The 19,961-nt window shown below is 37.2% G+C and overlaps 1 protein-coding gene across 1 annotated transcript; it reads right to left on the bottom strand.

Moving 5' to 3' along the window:
* Nucleotides 1-7,732: 7,732 nt before the first annotated feature.
* LOC103266137 (putative olfactory receptor 2B3) lies at nucleotides 7,733-8,776 on the bottom strand. The gene has a single exon (XM_008063781.1). The coding sequence runs from the start codon at nucleotides 8,748-8,750 to the stop codon at nucleotides 7,809-7,811; it is 942 nt and encodes a 313-aa protein (XP_008061972.1). The 5' UTR covers nucleotides 8,751-8,776; the 3' UTR covers nucleotides 7,733-7,808.
* Between the last annotated feature and the right edge of the window lie 11,185 nt (nucleotides 8,777-19,961).

Here is a 19,961-nt window from a genome sequence, read left to right on the forward strand (position 1 = left end):
AAAAAAAAAAAGACAAATGTGGAGGGAGATCCAAAATGGTCACCGTGGAGCAGCAGACCAGCGCCTCTCTTTCTGAGCAAGGCAGAGAGTAGGGACTCAGCCTTCCATAGATGGAGACACCTCAAACACTTTTGGACAGGTGGAACACCCTGCACCCAGCAAAGGTCTCTTTAAACACATAATCTGGGTGTTTCATCCCCTGTCTTGCACCAGGCTCGCACAAGAACTGACGCCCTGCAAGCTGAAAGTGAGTGAGTGAGCCAAAGACACTTTGGGACGGTTCAATCCCTCCTAGCCTCGCCAGTCGTCGGTTTTACACGGGAGGAATTCTGGACAGAGCGCAGCAGTAGGCAACCACAGCCTAAGGGGAACTGGAGAAAGACCCATGCTGGGTCAGCCACCCTGAGTGCGCTTCCGGCTGGGCTGGTGGCTCACAGGCAGGGAGGGCCTGCCTGCAGAGTGAACCCAGCAGACGTGCACTATAAGCGGCTGGTGTCCATCTCCCCTGCCAGATCAGGAAGAAGCCCCTCCAAGCCTTGCATCCTGGCAGGGAGGAGCCCACGCCTTCCTCCGTGGCTGAGAACTAGCTCTATTTCAAGAGCAGAGTGTGGATCTGAACAGGCAGGAAGCCACAGGAAGGACTTAAAGGTAAAACCTCAAATCATAAAAATCTTAGAAGAAAACTTAGGAAGCACTCTTCTGGACATTGGGCTAGATAACAAATTTATGACCTAGTTATCAAAAACAAATGCAGCAAAAACAAAAATTGACAAGTGGGACCTAATTAAACTAAAGAACTTTTGTATAGCAAAATAAACTATCAACCGAGTAAATAGACAACCTACAGAATGGGAGAAAATATTTGCCAACTGTATATCTGACAAAGGCCTAACATCCAGGATCTACAAGAAACTCAAACGCGCAGAAAGGAAGCCCCATTAAAGCCCCATTTAAAAGTGGGCAAGGGCAGGGCTTAGTGCTCAGCCTGTAATCCCAGCACTTTGGGAGGCAGAGGCGAGTGTTGCCTGAGCCCGCAGGTTCAAGATCAGCTCGGGCAATTTGACGAGACTTCGTTTCTACAATAAATAAAAAATTAGCTGGGCTCGGTGGCTCAACCTGTAATCCCAGCACTTTGGGAGGCCGAGGCGAGTGGATTGCTTCAGCCTGCAAGTTCGAGGTCAGCCCGGGCAACTTGGCAAGACCTCATCTCTACAATAGATAAAAAATTAGCCAGGCCAGGTAGCACAGCCCTGTAGTTCCAGCCACTTGGAAGGCTGAGGTGGAAGGATCGTCACAGACCAGCGGGTAGATGCTGGAGTGGCCGTGAGTGTGCCATGGCACTCCAGCCTGGGCGACAGAGTGAGACTCCAACTAAAAAAAAAAAAAAAAATTAGCTGGGCGTGGTAGCGTGCGACTGGAGTTTCAGCTACTTGGAATGCTGAGGCACAAGGATCTCCGTAGCTCAGCAGGTCAATGCTGGGATGGCCATGAGCGTGCCACTGCACTCCAGCCTAAGTGATGGAGTGAGACTCCAACTCCAACTCCAAAGGAAAAAAAAAAAAAAAGTGGGCAAAAGATATGAACAGACACTTCTCAAAAGAAGCTATAGAGTGGTCAACAGACACATAAAAAAGTACTCAGCTTTACTAATCATCAGAAAAATGCAAATCAAAACCACAATGGGACACTATCTCACACCAGTCAGAATAGCTATTGTTAAAACATCAAAAAAACAGCAGATGTTGGCGGGTTGTGGAGAGATGGAACCTCATACCCTGCTGGTGGGATTATCGGCTAGCTCAGACCTCATGGAGCACAGTTTAAAAATAATAAGGCCGGGTATGGTGCTCAGGCCTGTAATCCCAGCACTTTGGGAGGCTGAGGCAAGAGGATTGCCTGAGCCCAAGGGTTCGAGACCAGCCTGGGAAACCCGGTGAGACCTCGTCTCTACAATAAATAAAAAATTAGTGGGGTGTGGTCGCGCACACCTGTAGCTCCAGATACTTGGAAGGCTGAGGCAAAAGGATCGCCTGAACCCAGGAGTTTGAGACTGTGGTGGCCGTGAGCATGCCACTGTACTCCAGCCTGGGCGACTGAGACTCTGATTGAAAAAATAAAATAAAATAAAATAAAATAAATTAAAGATAATAAATAACTATAATATCCTTCTTCTGGTTGTGCACTTAGTAGGGAAGACACACTTTAAGGTCTCAGTTAGATGGTATGTGATACTAATATAGATATGGGTAATATAAAATATTTTGGAATATTGATGGTGATTTAAATTTTAGGGCTCAAAATATCTTATATTTGTTATTGAAGCTATTAATGCCCCCAAATTTATAAATATTTATTAAATTATTTTGTGAGCAAACTTTGGGAAATTTTTAGTGGTAAACTTGAAGGTTGGAGTAGGTGTTTCTAAAACTAGTTGCCAAATTTATAAGTACATTAGTCTAATAGTTTTTTTAGCTATTTTATTTTCAAATAAAAATTTAACTTTTTAAATTTGGTTATTATGGATGTAAGATAATGTCTACTAGGGAGCAAATAAACATTAATGGAAGACTCTTAAAGATGAAATAGATTTAGAGCACCAGTTTTATAATACTTAAACTTTTTCCTAATACTTAAAAAGTTGTATGATGCAGTTAAAAATGTAGAAAAATATTAAAGCTAGAATAAAAATTTTCTGATATCCTACCACTTACCACAATTAACTTTTTAGTATATTTATTTACAGTACTTTTTAACTTGTATAGGCATATACAAAATTAGAATAATGTTTTAAGTAGATTTATTTCCTGACTTTTCCCTACCACTTATCAGTGATTCTCCATATTATTATTATTATTATTATTATTTTTTTGAGTTGGAGTCTCACTCTGTCACCCATATTGGAGTGCAGTGGCCGCTCCCGGCCACTGCAGCCTCCACCTGCTGGGCTCCGGCGATCCTTCAGCCTCAGCCTTCCAAGTAGCTGGAACTACAGGCGTGCACTACCATGCCCAGCTAATTTTTGATTTATTGTAAAAATGAGGGCTCGCCAAGTTGCCCAGGTGGGTCTCGAACCCGCAGGCTCAGGCAATCCACTCACCTCAGCCTCCGAAAGGCGCGGGATTGCAGGCTGAGCCACTGAGCCCGGCTCATAATATTATTTTTAAAAGAAATGATCGATTAACATATGCTAGTAAACAAGCCTATAATCATAGTGCCTTTCACCAGCTAAGATTTAATGTTTGTTCATGTTTTGCATTCATTGAATATTGCTGGGAACTCTTCCACATCCCTCTCTATTCTCCACGTCTCCAAGTTGATGGAGTAGAGTATCCAAAGTTTTCTAGAATGTTATGATAAAAGGAAGTAAAAGTTGCAAAACATACACTGGTCCTTAAAATTTTTTTCCAGGAGTTTAACAAATACTGTAACTCACACTTATTGATCAAAGCTATTAGTAGCCACAGGCTTAGTTCAGTGGTAGGACGAAGTATGATCCTAACATATGCCCAGAAGGTATGAAAAAAACAAATATTTGTGGACAGTCTTAAAGACTACCATTGTATTCACAAATTTGGCTTATTCCTCTTGCTACACACAAAGTACAACTGTCCCCTTCTGAGAGGAGACAAGCAAAATCCTATCTAGTTGCAGCGTCAAAGTTTACGATCTCTCCTTAATGCCCTCTAATCTCATCATTAGATGACATTGAATCCTTTTGACTCAGAGATCTGTGACTAAAAAGACAAACTGTCTTCCAAATGCTAAAAGTTTATTAGGTAGGACTGAAAAAATGACAATATAAACACTCCCATTCAGAGAGAAAATTTAGAGATAAATATAAGTCACAGTCCCTAGAAATTCTGAAAACCACTGGGCAGTTTCAGTGGTGAGTTCAGAAATTCTTCAGTATTCTACTCATTGGAAGTAGCTCCCCCATCCATTGTTCTTCATAACTGAAGTTTTACCCTATTATTATTGCAGGTGATAGTTTACCAAACATTTCCTTACTGTAGAATAGAGATAATAATAGTTTTAATCTTTAAATATCATATTCCAGCCGGGCTCGGTGGCTCAGCCTGTAATCCCGCGCCTTTGGGAGGTTGAGGTGAGTGGATTGCCTGAGCCCGCGGGTTCGAGACCCGCCTGGGCAGGCGAGACCTCATCTCTACAATAAATCAAAAAATTAGCCGGGCGTGGTAGCGCGCGCCTGTAATTCTGGCTACTCGGAAAACTGAGGAGGAAGGATCGCTGGAGCCCAGCAGGTCGAGGCTGCGGTGGCCGGGAGCGGCCACTGCACTCCAGTCTGGGCAACAGAGTGAGACTCCAATTCAAAAAAAATAAAAAAATAAAAAAATCATATTCCTCACCATTTGCCATTGACCCTCATGCCTGTGCTTCTTATTTTAATTTCTTAACATCAGTTTCGGTGATTGAGAATCCTACCTTGAACATTATTTTGACTGGCAGAAGAAAAGAGAATATGGCAGAGTGTGCGTTAGATCTTAAAATAATCAAAAATGACCCACATCATTGCTGTTCACATTTTATTGGCAAATCAAATTAAACAGCTAGGCTGCATTCTACAGGGCAGGAAAGTACAATTCTACCATTTGCCTAAAAGAGAAGAAGAAATAAAATATTTATGAACATTCCTCATGTATCCCCGGTATGAAAAATATACTACTTTAAAAATACTCAAGGAAATTTTTAAAAAAGAATCTTGATAATATTTCTGTCTCTAAAATTGGCAAATGTCTCAAAGGATGAAAACTCCCAGAGTTTGTAAAAGTTTATAATACAAACATTCTCATTTACTATCTACAGTGATTGTGGGAATGTGGAATGCTACAATATTTCTATAGTGTAATTCAACAATGTCTATAACTTGCAAGTCTTCTAAGAAATTTATAATTTGAGCCATTAATACAATTTTTAAAAATATAAGCTGACATTTACACACAGATTCATATGTGTTGAATTCTTTGCAGTAGTATGTATAATAATCAAAAGAAGTAATGTAAATGTATAACAATAGAAAAAGGGTTAAATGCATTTTAATATACCCGCATGGTGAAATTAAATTCCCAGATATTTAAATTATGTTTTAAGAATACTGGAGTATTATCAAGATATAATGCACATGAGTAAACCCAAATTATAAACTTCATTGGTAGTGAGTTGGGAGAAGTGTATAATGGTATACTGGTCAGTAATTTAGGTCCAGGTAAAAGATGGTGGTATGTGGAGTGTGAAGATGGGAAGGAAGGGAGAGACATAAGTTTCAAAAGAGGAATGATTGATATGCCTTGATAATGGTTTTTTTTTTGTTTTTTGAGTTGACGTCTCACTCCATCGCCTAGACTGGAGCGCAGTGGCACGCTCCTGGCCACTGCAGCCTCGACTGGCTGGCTCCGGCAATCCCGCTTAGCCTTCCAAGTGCGTGCTACAGGTGCGTGCTACCATGCCGGCTAACTTTTTGATTTATTGTAGAGATGAGGGCTCGCCAAGTTGCCCAGGCGGGTCTCAAACCCACGGGCTCAGGCAATCTACTCACCTCAGCCTCCCAAAGTGTGGGATTACAGGCTGAGCCACCGAGCCCGGCCTGGTAATGGTTTTAATATGGTAAATAATGGAGATTGGTGTAAGATATAATTCATGGTTTCTAATTTATATATGCAAATGAAAGGTAAGTCCATTCATTAAAATAGTGAGGTTTAAAGAAGGACTTGTGAAGGAAGAGCTGGTGTTTAGTTTTTGGATAGTTGAGTTTGAAATACTTTACATGTATTCAACAAGGTATAGCAATGTATGCCAGGTTTGAAAATTTAAAAAAAGACCCCATACTAAGGATATAATTGTTTTCATTTGTTTTAAATATGTTATAATTATTACTATGTTTTTGAGAAACTCAAATTTTTTTTTCTTTTCTTTTTCTTTTTTTTTTTTTTTTGAGTTGGAGTCTCACTCTGTCGCCCAGACTGGAGTGCAGTGGCCGCTCCCGGCCACCACAGCCCTGACTGCTGGGCTCCGGCGATCCTTCCGCCTCAGCCTTCCAAGTAGCTGGAATTACAGGCTTGCGCTACCACGCCCCGCTGATTTTTTGATTTATTATAGAGATGAGGTCTCGCCAAGTTACCTAGGCGGGTCTCGAACCCACGGGCTCAGGCAGTCCACTCACCTCAGCCTCCCAAAGGCGCGGGATTACAGGCTGAGCCACTGAGCCCGGCTGAGAAACTCAAGTTTTTCTTTAAATTTAATTTAATTTTAAAGTTGTGGGGTACAAGTCAGGACTGCATACATAAATGGTTTAGGTACAGGTAGAGTTTTGAGCCTCCCATTGGATCTCACTTTGCCTGGATTAGGGAGAAACTCAACTTCTTAACATCAGGTAAAGTCTCTCCCTTTTACATTTATTTGAGACGTCACATTTGGTGAACATATTGTTATTGCATATGAACCTGTTCTGTCCTTATGTTTTTAGTTATTTTCTATTACTGATGTTACTTCCTTACCAGATAAAGTAAATTATTCTTCCTTCCTTACCAGATGAAGTCTAAACATCATCTGCCTCCTGTGTTTTTTGTGTTCTTTTTAAACCATACTAAATTACTTGTAATTCTGAAATGTCTTGTTTTGTAACCCTTTCTCTGTTTCCTAAAATGTTGCCTCATCTATGTTCTTACATTGCTTACCGCAAATAATCACATAAGTGCATCAGTTTAACGGTCATTGCCTTCAGGAACTAGACCATTTCTTCCATAGAGGAACTGTGATTATTTTTCCTTTGGTCTTCTGCTGTCTTGTGTTAATCACAATAGCACAATCGAGGGATCAGCTGTCATGGGACACTGCCAGGGGAGGGAGAGGGGGCGGGCACGTAACAACTGAAAGGATATCTGGTCCTAAACCAGGAGAAGTAAGGACCAGTTGGAGGCCCAAACTTCACCTGCATGTAGATTACTTATCTACCTAATTCTCACTTGTACCTCACATCTGAATAATAGAATGACGTCATAAAAAATACATGTTTTAGTTACTACTCAAATAAAGAATAAATTAATTCAAATCAATATGAGAAAAAAATGACTCCCACTATCATTTTATAAATAAGTAGATCTATAATTTAGAGTAAATTCCACATGCCTGGGGCAGAACTTAGGACAAATTAAAAAAAAAAAAAAAACTGACAAAAGGGAATAAAGAGAAATGCTATCCATGGGAAATAAAGGGATGAATTGAAAATAAATTCAAAATAAAGCCCAGATGACACTTCAGATTTTTAGTGTGAGATGCACACACTTAGCTACTTTATGACTGGCAAGATTAGAGGCAAACTACATACTTAAAACAGTTCTGAAAAGGTGCACATGATTAATTTTATCAAGGGATCATATGGTATAAAGTGATTGAGGACTTTGGTTCTGATGGAATAATTTTTAGCTTGGAATAATTGGTTATTTAATTATAAAAATCCCTAACTAAAGGGCTAGACAAGATACTTGTGGCACAAATCACATACAAGTGGAAATCTCCTGACTACTCTGACATTGATATAAGGAAATTAACATGACTTGCTTCAAGGAACATAGTGCACTGGGGGACTTCTGGAAAGCAAAGGGTTTTTACCTTTGAAAACATATGCCATGGCTTCCTGAACAGAGGAAGAATTTTCTAATTTTTGGTAAGGTTCAATGAAATTATGAGAGGCTGAAAAACAAACGACAACAACAAACAAAAAAAAGTTCAAAACTTATGACCATCTTCAAAAATAATGAGAGACTCAGAAGATTCTCATCACAATGGAGTACTTATTTCTTGTAGAAAAAGATTCTTGGCTTCACCCTTTTGAAGGCCTCCTTCATATCTTTATTTCTAAGGCTGTAGATAAGAGGGTTTAACATGGGTGTGATGATTCCATAAAAAAGGGAAACCATCTTTCCCCAGTCCTTAGAGGTAGATGAAGGAGGTTGCAGATACATATAAATGGCTGTTCCATAAAAGAGAGACACCACAATCATGTGAGACCCACATGTCTCAAATGCTTTTCGCCGTCCTTCTGCTGATTTGATTTTCAATACTGCTTGAGCTATGAAGCCATAGGAGATGAGAATCAACGTCACTGGAATTAGCAGAATTAATACACTAAAGAAAAAGAGCTCAGCTTCAATAGGCTTTGTGTCAGCACATGACAACTTGAGAAGGGTAGGAACCTCACAGAAAAAGTGGTCCACTTCCTGATGACCACAGCGTGGCATGTGAAGGGTCAAGGAAGACTGCAGCACTGAGTTACTAAAACCAGTAAGCCACGAGAAGGCTGCCATCCTTAGACAGAACCAATGATTCATGATTACTACATAGTGGAGGGGTCTACAAACTGCCACAAATCTGTCAAAGGACATAACAGCTAGGAGAAGACACTCAGTAGCACCTAGGGCTAGAAAGATGATAAGTTGGGTCACACAGCCACCATAGCTGATGGTCTTTTTGTTGCGACTAATATTTACCAACATATGAGGGACTGTAGTTGTAGTATAGCAGAGATCTAAGATGGAGAGATTAGTGAGAAAGAAATACATAGGTGTGTGGAGTTTGGGATCCAGAATGCACACCAACATGACGGACATATTACCGAAGATGGTGATTGTGTATGATATTAACATGACCACAAAAAGGGGCATTTGTAGCCATGGTCTGTCTGAGAAACCAAGTAGTATAAATTCATTTGGGGAGGTCTCATTTGCCCAGTTCATGATGACTCACTTATTTTTCACTCCTAAAAAAACGCAGAATAGAAAATTAGTCAGTACATACTTATTGAACACTCTTATTGGAACTGAATTAAATTTAGATTAATGATAACAAATTGCTTAGCATCAAATATAATTTACAGTCAGTCAAATGGAGCCCTGATGTGAATTACAACATGGTTATTTTATGTTTAAACGTAGTTCCTGCAATTTTAGTAATGTTTGAATTACTTTATAAAGTAAATCATTACATTTAAATGATATAAAAGATCTAACATGCCATGAAAAATTGTAAGTTCTCAATATATTTCATTTTATCTCCCTCTTATCTCCTAACGTAGCTTAATAAACAATTTAGTAAAAAATACTGCTTTTAATTCAATAATTTTTAAGTCAGATTGAAAATGTCGAGTAATATAAAGGATATAAGAGTTGCATCGAAATCTGCAATTGCTCTAAATAAATTTTGCTTGTTTTAGTAATGTCTTAATGTGATTTTTTTTGAGTTGTATCTTTCTTTTACATGACATGCATGTGCTTACCTTCCCACAAAAAGCTATTGTGGATATTAGATGATTTAATTCAGAGTAATACAACTATTGTTTACTTGTAATATATAGTAATTAGTGCTGGTGTCTTCTCCCCATCTACAAATACCTTGATGAAAATAGTGAAATTGATAATTGTTGCTTGACTCATATGTGACAGACAAAGGAAATACACCCTTTCTAAATCTTGCCAAAACCCTGATAAATAGGCATGGTTTACATTTTGTTGCTCCTGTGATTCACTGAGAATAAATAATTTTCACATTCAGTAACGAGGAGGTCAAGACTTAAACCCAAGATTGAAAGGCCATTCTTTCTTTTATACCACACCTCTCCCAGATTTTCAGATAGCACAAAAAATGACTATATACAGCACGATAGTGGTTAAAATTAAAACAAGAACACCAAAAATCATACATTCAAATTGATTTTCTTCAGTCTGTGGAAGTAATCAGTTATTTATTTATATGACCCAGTGCACCTAAGTTTCTTCAATCTACTTTGCATGTTTAAATGAAATGTTATTAGGATGACTTACACCATTTGAATTTATAAGAATAAAAATAGAGAATACTGCTGGTAGATTAAATAGTTCTGCTAGGTAGACTAAAGAAAGAAGATAAAAATAAGAATTGTCACAATTTGCCATAGAATGAGATAATTTTCCAGCATGAGAAATAGTGATATATGAAGTATATAGCTTTAAGATTTGTTACTTCTTCTATTATATGTGGTTTTAATTTTTTAAAGCTATACATAGTAATTATTTCCTGGTAAATAAAGGTAATATAGAAAAAACAGAGTAATACACTTTTGGATGAAAAATACAAGAAGATACGACATAAGAATTTTTTGAGTGTCCATGTAGATGTAAAGAATAATAAGTATGTGAGGTAGTGTATATGTTAAATATCTTGATTTAGCCACCCCACAAAGTACTCACAATGTGCACATATATTTTAATGTACCCATAATGTACACATATATGAAAATATCATGTTGTACACCATAGATATATTCAATTTCCTTTTTTCTTTTTTGAGTTGGAATCTCACTCTGTTGCCCAGGCTAGAGCTCAGTGGCACACTCATGGCCATTTCAGTGTTGACCAGATGGACTCTGGTGATCCTTCCTCCTTAGTTTTCCAAGTAGCTGGAACTATAGGCACGTGCTACCATGCTTGGCTAATTTTTTATTTATTGTAGAGATGAGGTCTCACCAAGTTACCTGAGCTGGTCTTGAACTCACAGGCTCAGGCAATCCTCTCGCCTCGGCCTCCCAAAGTGCTTGGATTACAGGTTGAGCCACAGAACCCAGCCAGGTATATATCATTTCCAACTATCAATACAAATATAAACTTTTATATGAGAAAAATATAACAAAGATAACAGATAAACGGAAAGATGGAAAATGTAGTGTTTATGGCAGAAATGGTTATTATATCAAAAATAAATATTTTTTACATAATAATGAGAAGACCAGAAGTCCAATAAAATGAACAATAAATATAAATAAGCAATTTGAAGAAAAAAAATAAGATGACAGTGAAAATAGAAAAGAAGTGCAAATTTCTCATCATTGAAAAACACAAATCAAAACAACAAGAAAATATTATGTTGTATCTCCAAATGTTAAAAAGAAAATCACCTTTATAAGTTAGCTGTTACAAACATTTTCTCTCAAGCTGGAATCTATCAGGGTTTTATGCCTGGGTTGTGTGATACTGGGCAAGTAGATAGACATCCTTGTGCCACATTCAAGAAAGTCTCTGAATTGATAGAGAGTTATTGTGAAGTTCAAATGAAATAACGTATGTGCATCTGAACTTAGTGCCTGAAACATACTGAGCATTTAATGAATGTCAACTTGCTATCAATAATAACATAATTAATATTAGTTATTAGCTATTATTACTAACAGCAATTATCATCTCAGCTTGTGTTATATATGAGAAAACAGACACTTTACTATAATATAAAATATAATTAAATGCATATGCCATTTTTTTCTTTGTTTCTAGCATATTGCTGAGAATATAAATTTCCAGTAAATGGAATTTGATAGTGAGTAGGGAATATTTGGTTATCTGAAGGGCATGGCATAAAAGAGAACTTTATTCAGTAGCTATTTTTCTCAACTTCTGTTTTTTTTTTCTCATTTTCTACTGTTCTCCATATTTCCTATACACTGATACCAGTTCATCTACTTATTCCTTTTGCACTACCAGAAAAATGAACTTATCCATTGATAAGAATGTGTCAATTCCACTGTTATCTTATTCTTTTCCTATTTATATTTCCTACATGAATCAAAAGAAATCTTAGATCCCACAGACTCTTTTTATGTATGGAGATATAATGAGCAAATGTGTACTCAGAAGGGTGAAAGCAAAAGATGGATTTTTAGAATCTTTGAAAATACTTGACATGTACTTCAAGGTTCCTGGGAAACAAATTGAACACTAATTAACTAATGTGATGCAACCCAGAGGAGAGAATGTGGGTGAGATAATCTTGAAAGACCATTCCCACTCAAGATAGCATAATTCTCTGTAAAAGGCATCACTTACCTTTTTTCTGAGTGTCTAAACGATATCCATACCTTTCTTTGTGCTGTGTTTCAAAGGAAGTCTAGTTCAAAGACTGATAAATGCAATGGGTTTTTTTTGAGCTTTCAATCCTTGTGACATTCTAATTCAACTACCTTTTGTCCCCTGATCATGAATGAAATTAGCCTGTAACATGGGCTGCATCAAGAACATATGAGAAAAATCCTTATAACGAGGGGAAAGTATTATAGATATTGCCTTCAGTCACTGGAGTGTTTGTGACTGAAACAGTTTCTTTTCACCAAATTCTTAATGGATTTCTACAAGGAGAAGTTGATTTCATAGGTACCAACATCATTGGTAGTGTCATGAAGATTGTGTTTTAAAATAAAAACAATCAGTATTTATTAATGACCCACTATTTACACAGTATTGTGACCTCTATTTTAGCCCTAGGGATGCCAGAGTCCCTTAAGTTTAATTGGGCATTATGTCCACAGAGAAAATAAGTGAATCCTATTCCCAACTGTACTGGCATCATGTTGTGCTCCACAAATTCTAAAACTAGGGTGAAGATTAGAGACATAAAGCTAAATGCTAAAAAATAAGTTTGGAGTTGTTTCATTAGGAGAGCACAAAGTTAAAGAAACTTATAGCCATAACTTCCTTTTACATGTATGGTCCCAGGGTCAAATGGCAAGTCTTCTGATGATGTATATGGAAAAATGGTATTTCTATTGCTCACTGATTTTTGTAATGAATATTTTTGGACTAAAGAAGATAGGGAACTAAAAATTAAAAAAATCATGTTGTACAAAGTCACTTAACATAAATTTACACAATGAAATTTAAGGTCAGCACTAATTCACCATATTACAATGATTATTTTGATTACCTTGGAACTTTCCCACCTTGGATGTGGCATTAGTTTTTTTTCTTCTTTTTGGTTGGAACACCACATATACTCCAGTATGACCATAAGTCTTCAACCAGTATAACTATCTAAAGGCTTATAGAATATTTGATTCAGTAGCAGAATACCTCACATAACATTGTATCAGACAAAGTGGCCCACTTAATAGTAAAGGAAGTGTAGGAGTGGAAACATGGTCATTGAATTCATTGACCATATCACCCATTGCACTTTCATAAAGTGACTTACTCAAATAAGGGAGCAACCCATTGAAGACACACCTGAAATTCCATTTCAGATGCAATTTTATCCTCTAAGACCCAGTGCATACTTTAAATCAATTATCTTCATATGGTGCTATGTCTTCATTAGGAAGAATACATGGGCCTAGAAACCAAAGGATGGAAGGGTGTTAGGTTTTCTGAGGAAGAAACTCAGATAAGACAAATGTAAGTTTCAAACTTTAAGATTGGGAGGATCAATTTTCATGTTTATTCAAAAAAACCTATGCATATCAGTTCTATGAAGAAGTTGTCACTTTTAGTAGTGAGATTGCTGGATTAAATGATAGCTCTATTTTTAGTTTGAGAAATCTCCAAATCTTCATACAACTGTTTTCCATAAAGGTTGTACTAATTTACATTCCTTCCAACAGTGTATAAGTGTTCCCTATTCTCTGCATTCTTGTCAACATCTGTTGCTTTTATCTTTTTTAATGATAGCCATTCAGAGTGGTGTAAGATAGTATCTCATTATGGTTTTAATTGCATTTCCGTGATGGTTAGTGATGTTGACCATTTTTTCATGTTTGTTGACTGGTCATGTCCTTTGCTGACTTTTTAATGGGGTTATTTGTTTTTCTTTAGTTGAGTTGTCAGAGTTCTTTGTAGATTTTGAATATTAGTTCTTTGTCATATGCATAATTTGCAAATATTTTCTCCCGTTCTACAGGGAGAAATTCTGTCTGCTTACTCTGTTGATTTATTCCTTTTGCTGTACAGAAGCGTTTAATTTAATTATGTTCCATTTATTTGTTTTTGTTACATTTGTTTCTTAGAGCTTAGTCATAAATTTTTTTCCTAGGCCAATATCCAGAAAAGTTTTTCTGGGTTTTCTTTTAGAATTTCTATAGGTTAAGGTCTTATCATTTACGTTTTTATTCATTCTGAGTTAACTTTTGTGTATGGTAAGAGATACAGGTCTGGTTTCATTCTTTTGCATATGGCTATTCTGTAAGAAGTTTGGCGCCAGTAATGACTCCACACCCGGCCAGGACCAAGAGATTTATTAAAAGGGTTGTTACAGAGGGGATCTGTAACGGGAAAAAGAAAAGAGAGAAAGAGAGAGAAAGAGAGTGAGAGGAAGCGGGAGAGAGGCAGGGAGAGAGCTGCAGAGAGGGAGAGAACGACGGAGAGAGAGAAAGAGAGACGCAGAGAGAAAGCTGCAGGGAGAGGGCTGTATTTATCAGCCTGACAGCGGCCGGAAGGGGCTGTGCTATGCTCCTATTGGAGGAGCTGCATGGGAGTAGGGTGGGGCCAATTCCGTGTTATGGTCCTATTGGACGCATAACAAGGCTGGCTACTGATTGGAGGCTTGCAAGTTTGAAATTGATGCGAACAGGAAAGCTTGAAATTGAGGTGCGCACGGGAAGGTTTGAAATTGGCGTCTGTGGGGAATTGTGCTTGCAGAGGCGGACCGAGGGCCTTTGTTGTCCGGTGTGTCGGCACCATTTTGGGAGCCGCCCCTCTGGTCGCTTCCTGCACCTTTCATATTCAGTTTTCTTCTTACCTTATATTGAATAGGGAGCACTTTCCCCATTGTATATTTTTGTGGAATTTGTTGAAGATCAGCCAGTTGTAGGTGAACAGTTTTATTTCTGGGTTCTCTATTCTTTTTTGATTGATTTGTGTATGTGTGTTTTTAAACCAATAACATGCTGTTTGGTTACTACCCTGTAGTATAATTTGAAGTCAGATAATGTGATGGCTCCAACTTTTGTCCTTTTCTTAGAATTACTTTGACCATTTGAGCTTTTTTTGGTCCACATGAATTTTAGAATTATTTTTTCTAATACTGTGAAAAGGCCGTTGAAATTTTAAAGCAATTTATTTTAAAGATGAGGGGTACACTTCAGGGTTAACTATACAAATTTTCATTATGTAGGTACCCTTGTTGATGAGGTGTGCCCTTACATCCCTCCCCTGGCAGTTTCCCACTACTGCCAATCCCTTTCTTATAGTATTATAATTGTTCAACGTCTGCTTATGAGTGAGAACATATGGTTCTCTGTTCATTGTTTCTGTGATAAATCACTGAGTATGATAGACACTAAATCCACCCAAGTTGCTGTGAAGTTCATATGTTTGTCCTTCTTTATGGCTGCATAATACTCCATTGTGTATATGTATCACATTTTAAAAATCCGGTCTAGTTTCGATGGGCAGCCTGGTTGTTTCCATGTTTTTGCTATTGTGAAGAGTGCTGTAATAAACATGCATGTGCAGGTATCTTTTTGGTAGAATGATTTGAGTTCATCCAGGTATATTCCCAATAAGTGGGTTGCTAGGTCAAATGGAAGGTCAATCTCTAGTTCTTTCAGAAATAACCACACTGTTTTCCAAAGAGGTTGCACTAGTTTGCATTCCCACCAGCAATGTAAAAAAAGCATACCTTTTCTCTGCATCCTCACCATCATCTCTTGTTTGTTTTATTAATGATGACCATTCTTACTGGGGTTATGTGTTACCTCAATATGGTTTTGATTTGCATTTCTCTGATGATTAGTTAGGCTGAGCCCTTTTTCATGTGTCTGTTGGCTGCCCGTGTATTTTCTTTTGAGAAGTGTCTATTCATGTCTTTTGCCCACTTTTGAACAGGACTGTTTGTTTTCTCTCTTTCATCACCTTTGAGGTCCTTGTAGTACTTGGATGTTAGGCCTTTGTCAGATATACAGTTGGCAAATATTTTTTTCCCATTCTTTGGGCTGTTTCCTCACTCTCTTGATGGATTATTTGGCTTTGCAGAAGCTTTTCAGTTTGGTGAGGTCCCACTTGTCTATCTGATCTCTTATGGCCTGGGCACTTGGGGTTTTGATCAGGAATTGGTTACCAGTTCTAATTCTAAAAGGGTGTCTCCTGCATTTTCTAAGATTCTTATAGTTTGAGGTTTTACATATAGGTCTTTGATTCATTTAGAGTTAATTTTTGTGTATGGTGATAGGTAGGGGTCTTGTTTTAATCTTCTGCATGTGGTCAGTCAGTTTTCCCAGCACCATTTACTGAATAGGTTCTCCTCTCCCCAGTGGTTGGTGGCGGAGGCTTTGTCAAGGATGAATTGATTGAGAAATGAAGATTTTGATTCCAGAATCCTTATCCTGTTCCATTGGTCTGTCTGCCTGTTCTTGTACCAATACTAGGCTGTTTTGACGATTGTAGCCTTAGTAAAGTTTGAAGTCTGGAATTGTGATACCTCCTGCTTTGTTTCTCTTGCTAAGGATTATTTTGGCTATCATGGTCATTTATGTTTCTATATGAATTTCTGTATTGTCATTTCCAGGTCTGAGAAGAATGATGTTGGTAATTTGGTGGGTATAGCATTGAATCTTTAGATTGCCTTTGGTAGGATGGACATCTTAGCAATGTTGATTCTTCCTGTCCATGAGTATGGATTATTTTTCCATTTGTTTGTGTCTTCTTGGATTTCTTTGAGCAGTGTTTTATAGTTCTCATTGTAAAGGTCTTTAACTGCTCTGATTAGGAAGATGCTGAAGTATTTCTTTTTTTTGTGACTGACTATTCTTTTCTTATAGTATTACAATAATTGTTCAAGGTCCACTTATGAGTGAAATCATGTGATACTCAGTTCTTTTTTTCTGTGATAGATCACTCAGCATTGTAAACTTTAAGTCCATCCAATTTGCTGCAAAGTTCATAATTTTGCCCTTCTTTATGGCTGCATAATATTCCATCGTGTATATGTACCATATTTTTTTATCCAGTCCTCTTTTGATGGGCAGCACAGTTGATTACATGTTTTTGCTATTGTGAACAATACTGCAATAAACATGTGTGTGCAAGTATCTTTTTCATAGAGTGATTTGAGTTCCTCTGGGTATATTCCCAGTATGGGGATTGCAAGGTCATATGGAAGGTCAATTTTTAGATCTTTTAGGAAGCACCAAACTGTTTTTCACAGAGATTGTACTAGTGTACACTCCCACAAACAGTGTAGAAGTGTTCCCCTTTCCCCACATCCTCTCCAGCATCTGTTGTTTTTTGAGTTATTGATGATGGCCATCCTGACTGAAGTTAGATGGTATCTCAATGTGGTTTTAATTTGCATTTCTTTGATGACTAGTGAAGTTGAGCATTTTTTCAGGTATCTGTTGGGTGTTTATTTGTCTTCTTTTGAGAAGTGTCTATTCATATTTTTTGCCCACTTTGTAATGAGGCTGTTTGTCTTTTTATTTTTGGCACATTTGTGCTTCTTGTAGATCCTGGATGTTAGACCTTTGTCAGACATACAGTTGGCAAATATTTTTACCCAGTCCGTGGGGTGTCTTCCTGCTGTCTTGATAGTTTCTTTGACTTTGCAGAAGCTTGTCAGTTTGATGAAGTTCCACTTATTTATCTTGTCCCTTATAGCATGAACACTTGAAGTTTTAATCAGGAATTGGTTGCTGGCTCCAGTTTTCATAAGGGTGTCTGCTGTATTTTCTAAGATTCTTATAGTTTGAGGTTTTACATGTAGGTCTTTGATCCATTTAGAGTTGATTTTGTGTATGGTGATAGGTAGGAGTTTTGTTTTAATCTTCTGCATGTGGTCAGCCAGCTTTCACAGCACCATTTACTGAATAGGTTCTCCTCTCCCCAGTGGTTGTTTTTGGAGACTTCGTTGAAGATGAGTTGGTTGAGAAATTGAGGTTTTGCTTCTGGAATCTCTAACCTGCTCCTTTGGTCTATATGCCTGTTCTTGTACCAATACCAGGCTGTTTTGATTATTGTGGCTTTATAATAAGGTCTAAAGTCGAGGAATGGATACCTTCCGCTATGTTTTTTTACTGAGGGTTGTCCTGTCTATTTGTGGTCTTTTATGTTTCCATACAAATTCCTGTATTGTCGTTTCCAGGTCTGAGAAAAATGCTGCTGGTAATTAAATGGATACTGCATTAAATCTATAGATTGCCTTGGATAGGATGTACATTTTAACAATGTTGCTTCTTCGTCCATGAGCATGGGACATTTTTCCATTTGCTTGTGTCATCTTTGATTTCTTTGAGCAGTGTTTTGTAGTTTTTGTTGAAAAGGTCTTTCACGTCTCTGGTTAGGAAGATGCCAAGATATTTTGTTTTTTTCTGGCTATTGTGAATGGGATTGTGCTTTTTATTTTGGTTCTATCAGTCCATATATCGCTATTACCAGTGTCATACTTTTTTGGTTACTACAGTCTTGTAGTGTAATTTGAAGTCAAGTAATATGATGCCTCCAGCTTTATTCTTTTTTGCTAAGGATTGCTTTGACTATTCTGCTTCTTTTTTGTTCTATATGAATTTTAGAATTTTTTTTAATTCTGTGAAAAATGACATTGATACTTTGATAATGATTGTGTTAAATCTGTATACTATTTTTAGTAATATGGTCATTTTAACAATGTTGATTCTTCCAATCCATTAGCATGGAATGTTGTTTCATTTGTTTGTGTTCTCTACAATTTCTTTCATTAGTGTTTTGTAGTTTTCTTTGTAGAGATCTTTCATCTCCTTGGTTAAATATATTTCCAGGTAATTTTTTAGCATTTTGGCTGCTATAGTAAATGGAATTGAGTTCTTGATTTAATTCTCAGCTGATCATTATTGATGTTTAGCAGTGCTACTGATTTGTGTATGGCGATTTTATTCTGAAATGTTACTGAATTCATTTATCAAGTCCAGGAGTCTTTTGGAGGAGTTTTTTAAAGGATTCTCTAGGTATAAGATCATATTGTCAACATATCGAGGTAATTTGATTTCTTCCTTTCCAATTTGGATATGCTTTATATCTTTCTCTTGCTTGATTGCTGTGACTAGGACTTCCAGTACTATGTTAAATAGAAATGATGAAAGTGAGCATTCTTGTCTTGTTCCAGTTCGGAAGGGAAATGTGTTCAATTTTTTTTGTTCAGGATGACATTGACTGATTTTTTGTCATATATGGCTTTTATTATTTTGAGGAATATTTATTCTATGCCTATTTTGCTCAGTATTTTTATGATGAAGTGATGCTGAATTTTATCCATTGCTTTTCCTGCATCTATTGAAATGATCAAACTATTTTTGTTTTTAAGTCTATTTACCATGGTGGATCAAGTTTATTGACTTGTGTATGTTGAACCATCATGCATACTTGGAATAAAATCCACTTGATTGTGGTGGAATATTATTATTTTTTAATGTGCTGTTGAATTCAGTTTGCTAATATTTTGTTGAGGATTTTTGTGTTTATGTTAGTGAGAGATATTGGCCTGGAGTTTTCTTTTTTGTTGTGTCTTTCCCTGACTTTGTGGAATAAGTAGAATATTCTTTCTAGAATTCCCTCCTCTTAAATCTTATGGAATAACTTCAGTAAAATTGGTACCAATTCTTTGAAAGTCTGGTAGAATTTGGTTGTTAGTCCTTCAGGTTCTGGACTTTTTTTTGTTATTGGGAGACTTAATTACTGCTTCAATCTACTTGTTATTGGTCTGCTCAGGGCTTCTATTTCTTTTTAATTCAAGGTTGAGGGGTTGTATGCTTCAAATAATTTATCAGTTTCCTCTAGATTGTCTAGTTTGTTTGCATAGAGATGTTCATTGTAATCTCAGATAATCTTTTGTATTTCTGTCTCCATTTTCAGTTGTAATGTCTCCATTTTTATTTCTGATTGAACTATTTTGAATCTTCTCTTTTTGTTTCATAATTAATCTAGCTAGTGATGTATCAATTTTTTTGTGGGGGTACAATTCAGTGTTAAGTACACAAACGTTGATTATGCAGGTACCCTTGCTGATGAGGTGTGCCTCTCCCTCCCCTAGCAGTTTCCCTCAACTGCCAATCCCACCCTCCTTCCCTGGTAGTTTCCCACTACTGCTAATTCTTTTCTTATAGTATTATGATAATTGTTCAAGGTCCACTTATGAGTGAAAATATATGGTACTCTGGTCTTTGTTTCTGTGATAGATCACTGATTATG

The sequence above is a fragment of the Carlito syrichta genome, unplaced genomic scaffold (assembly GCF_000164805.1).
Source record: "Carlito syrichta isolate Samal-C Ts95f unplaced genomic scaffold, Tarsius_syrichta-2.0.1 Scaffold307028, whole genome shotgun sequence".
NCBI lineage: Eukaryota > Metazoa > Chordata > Mammalia > Primates > Tarsiidae > Carlito > Carlito syrichta.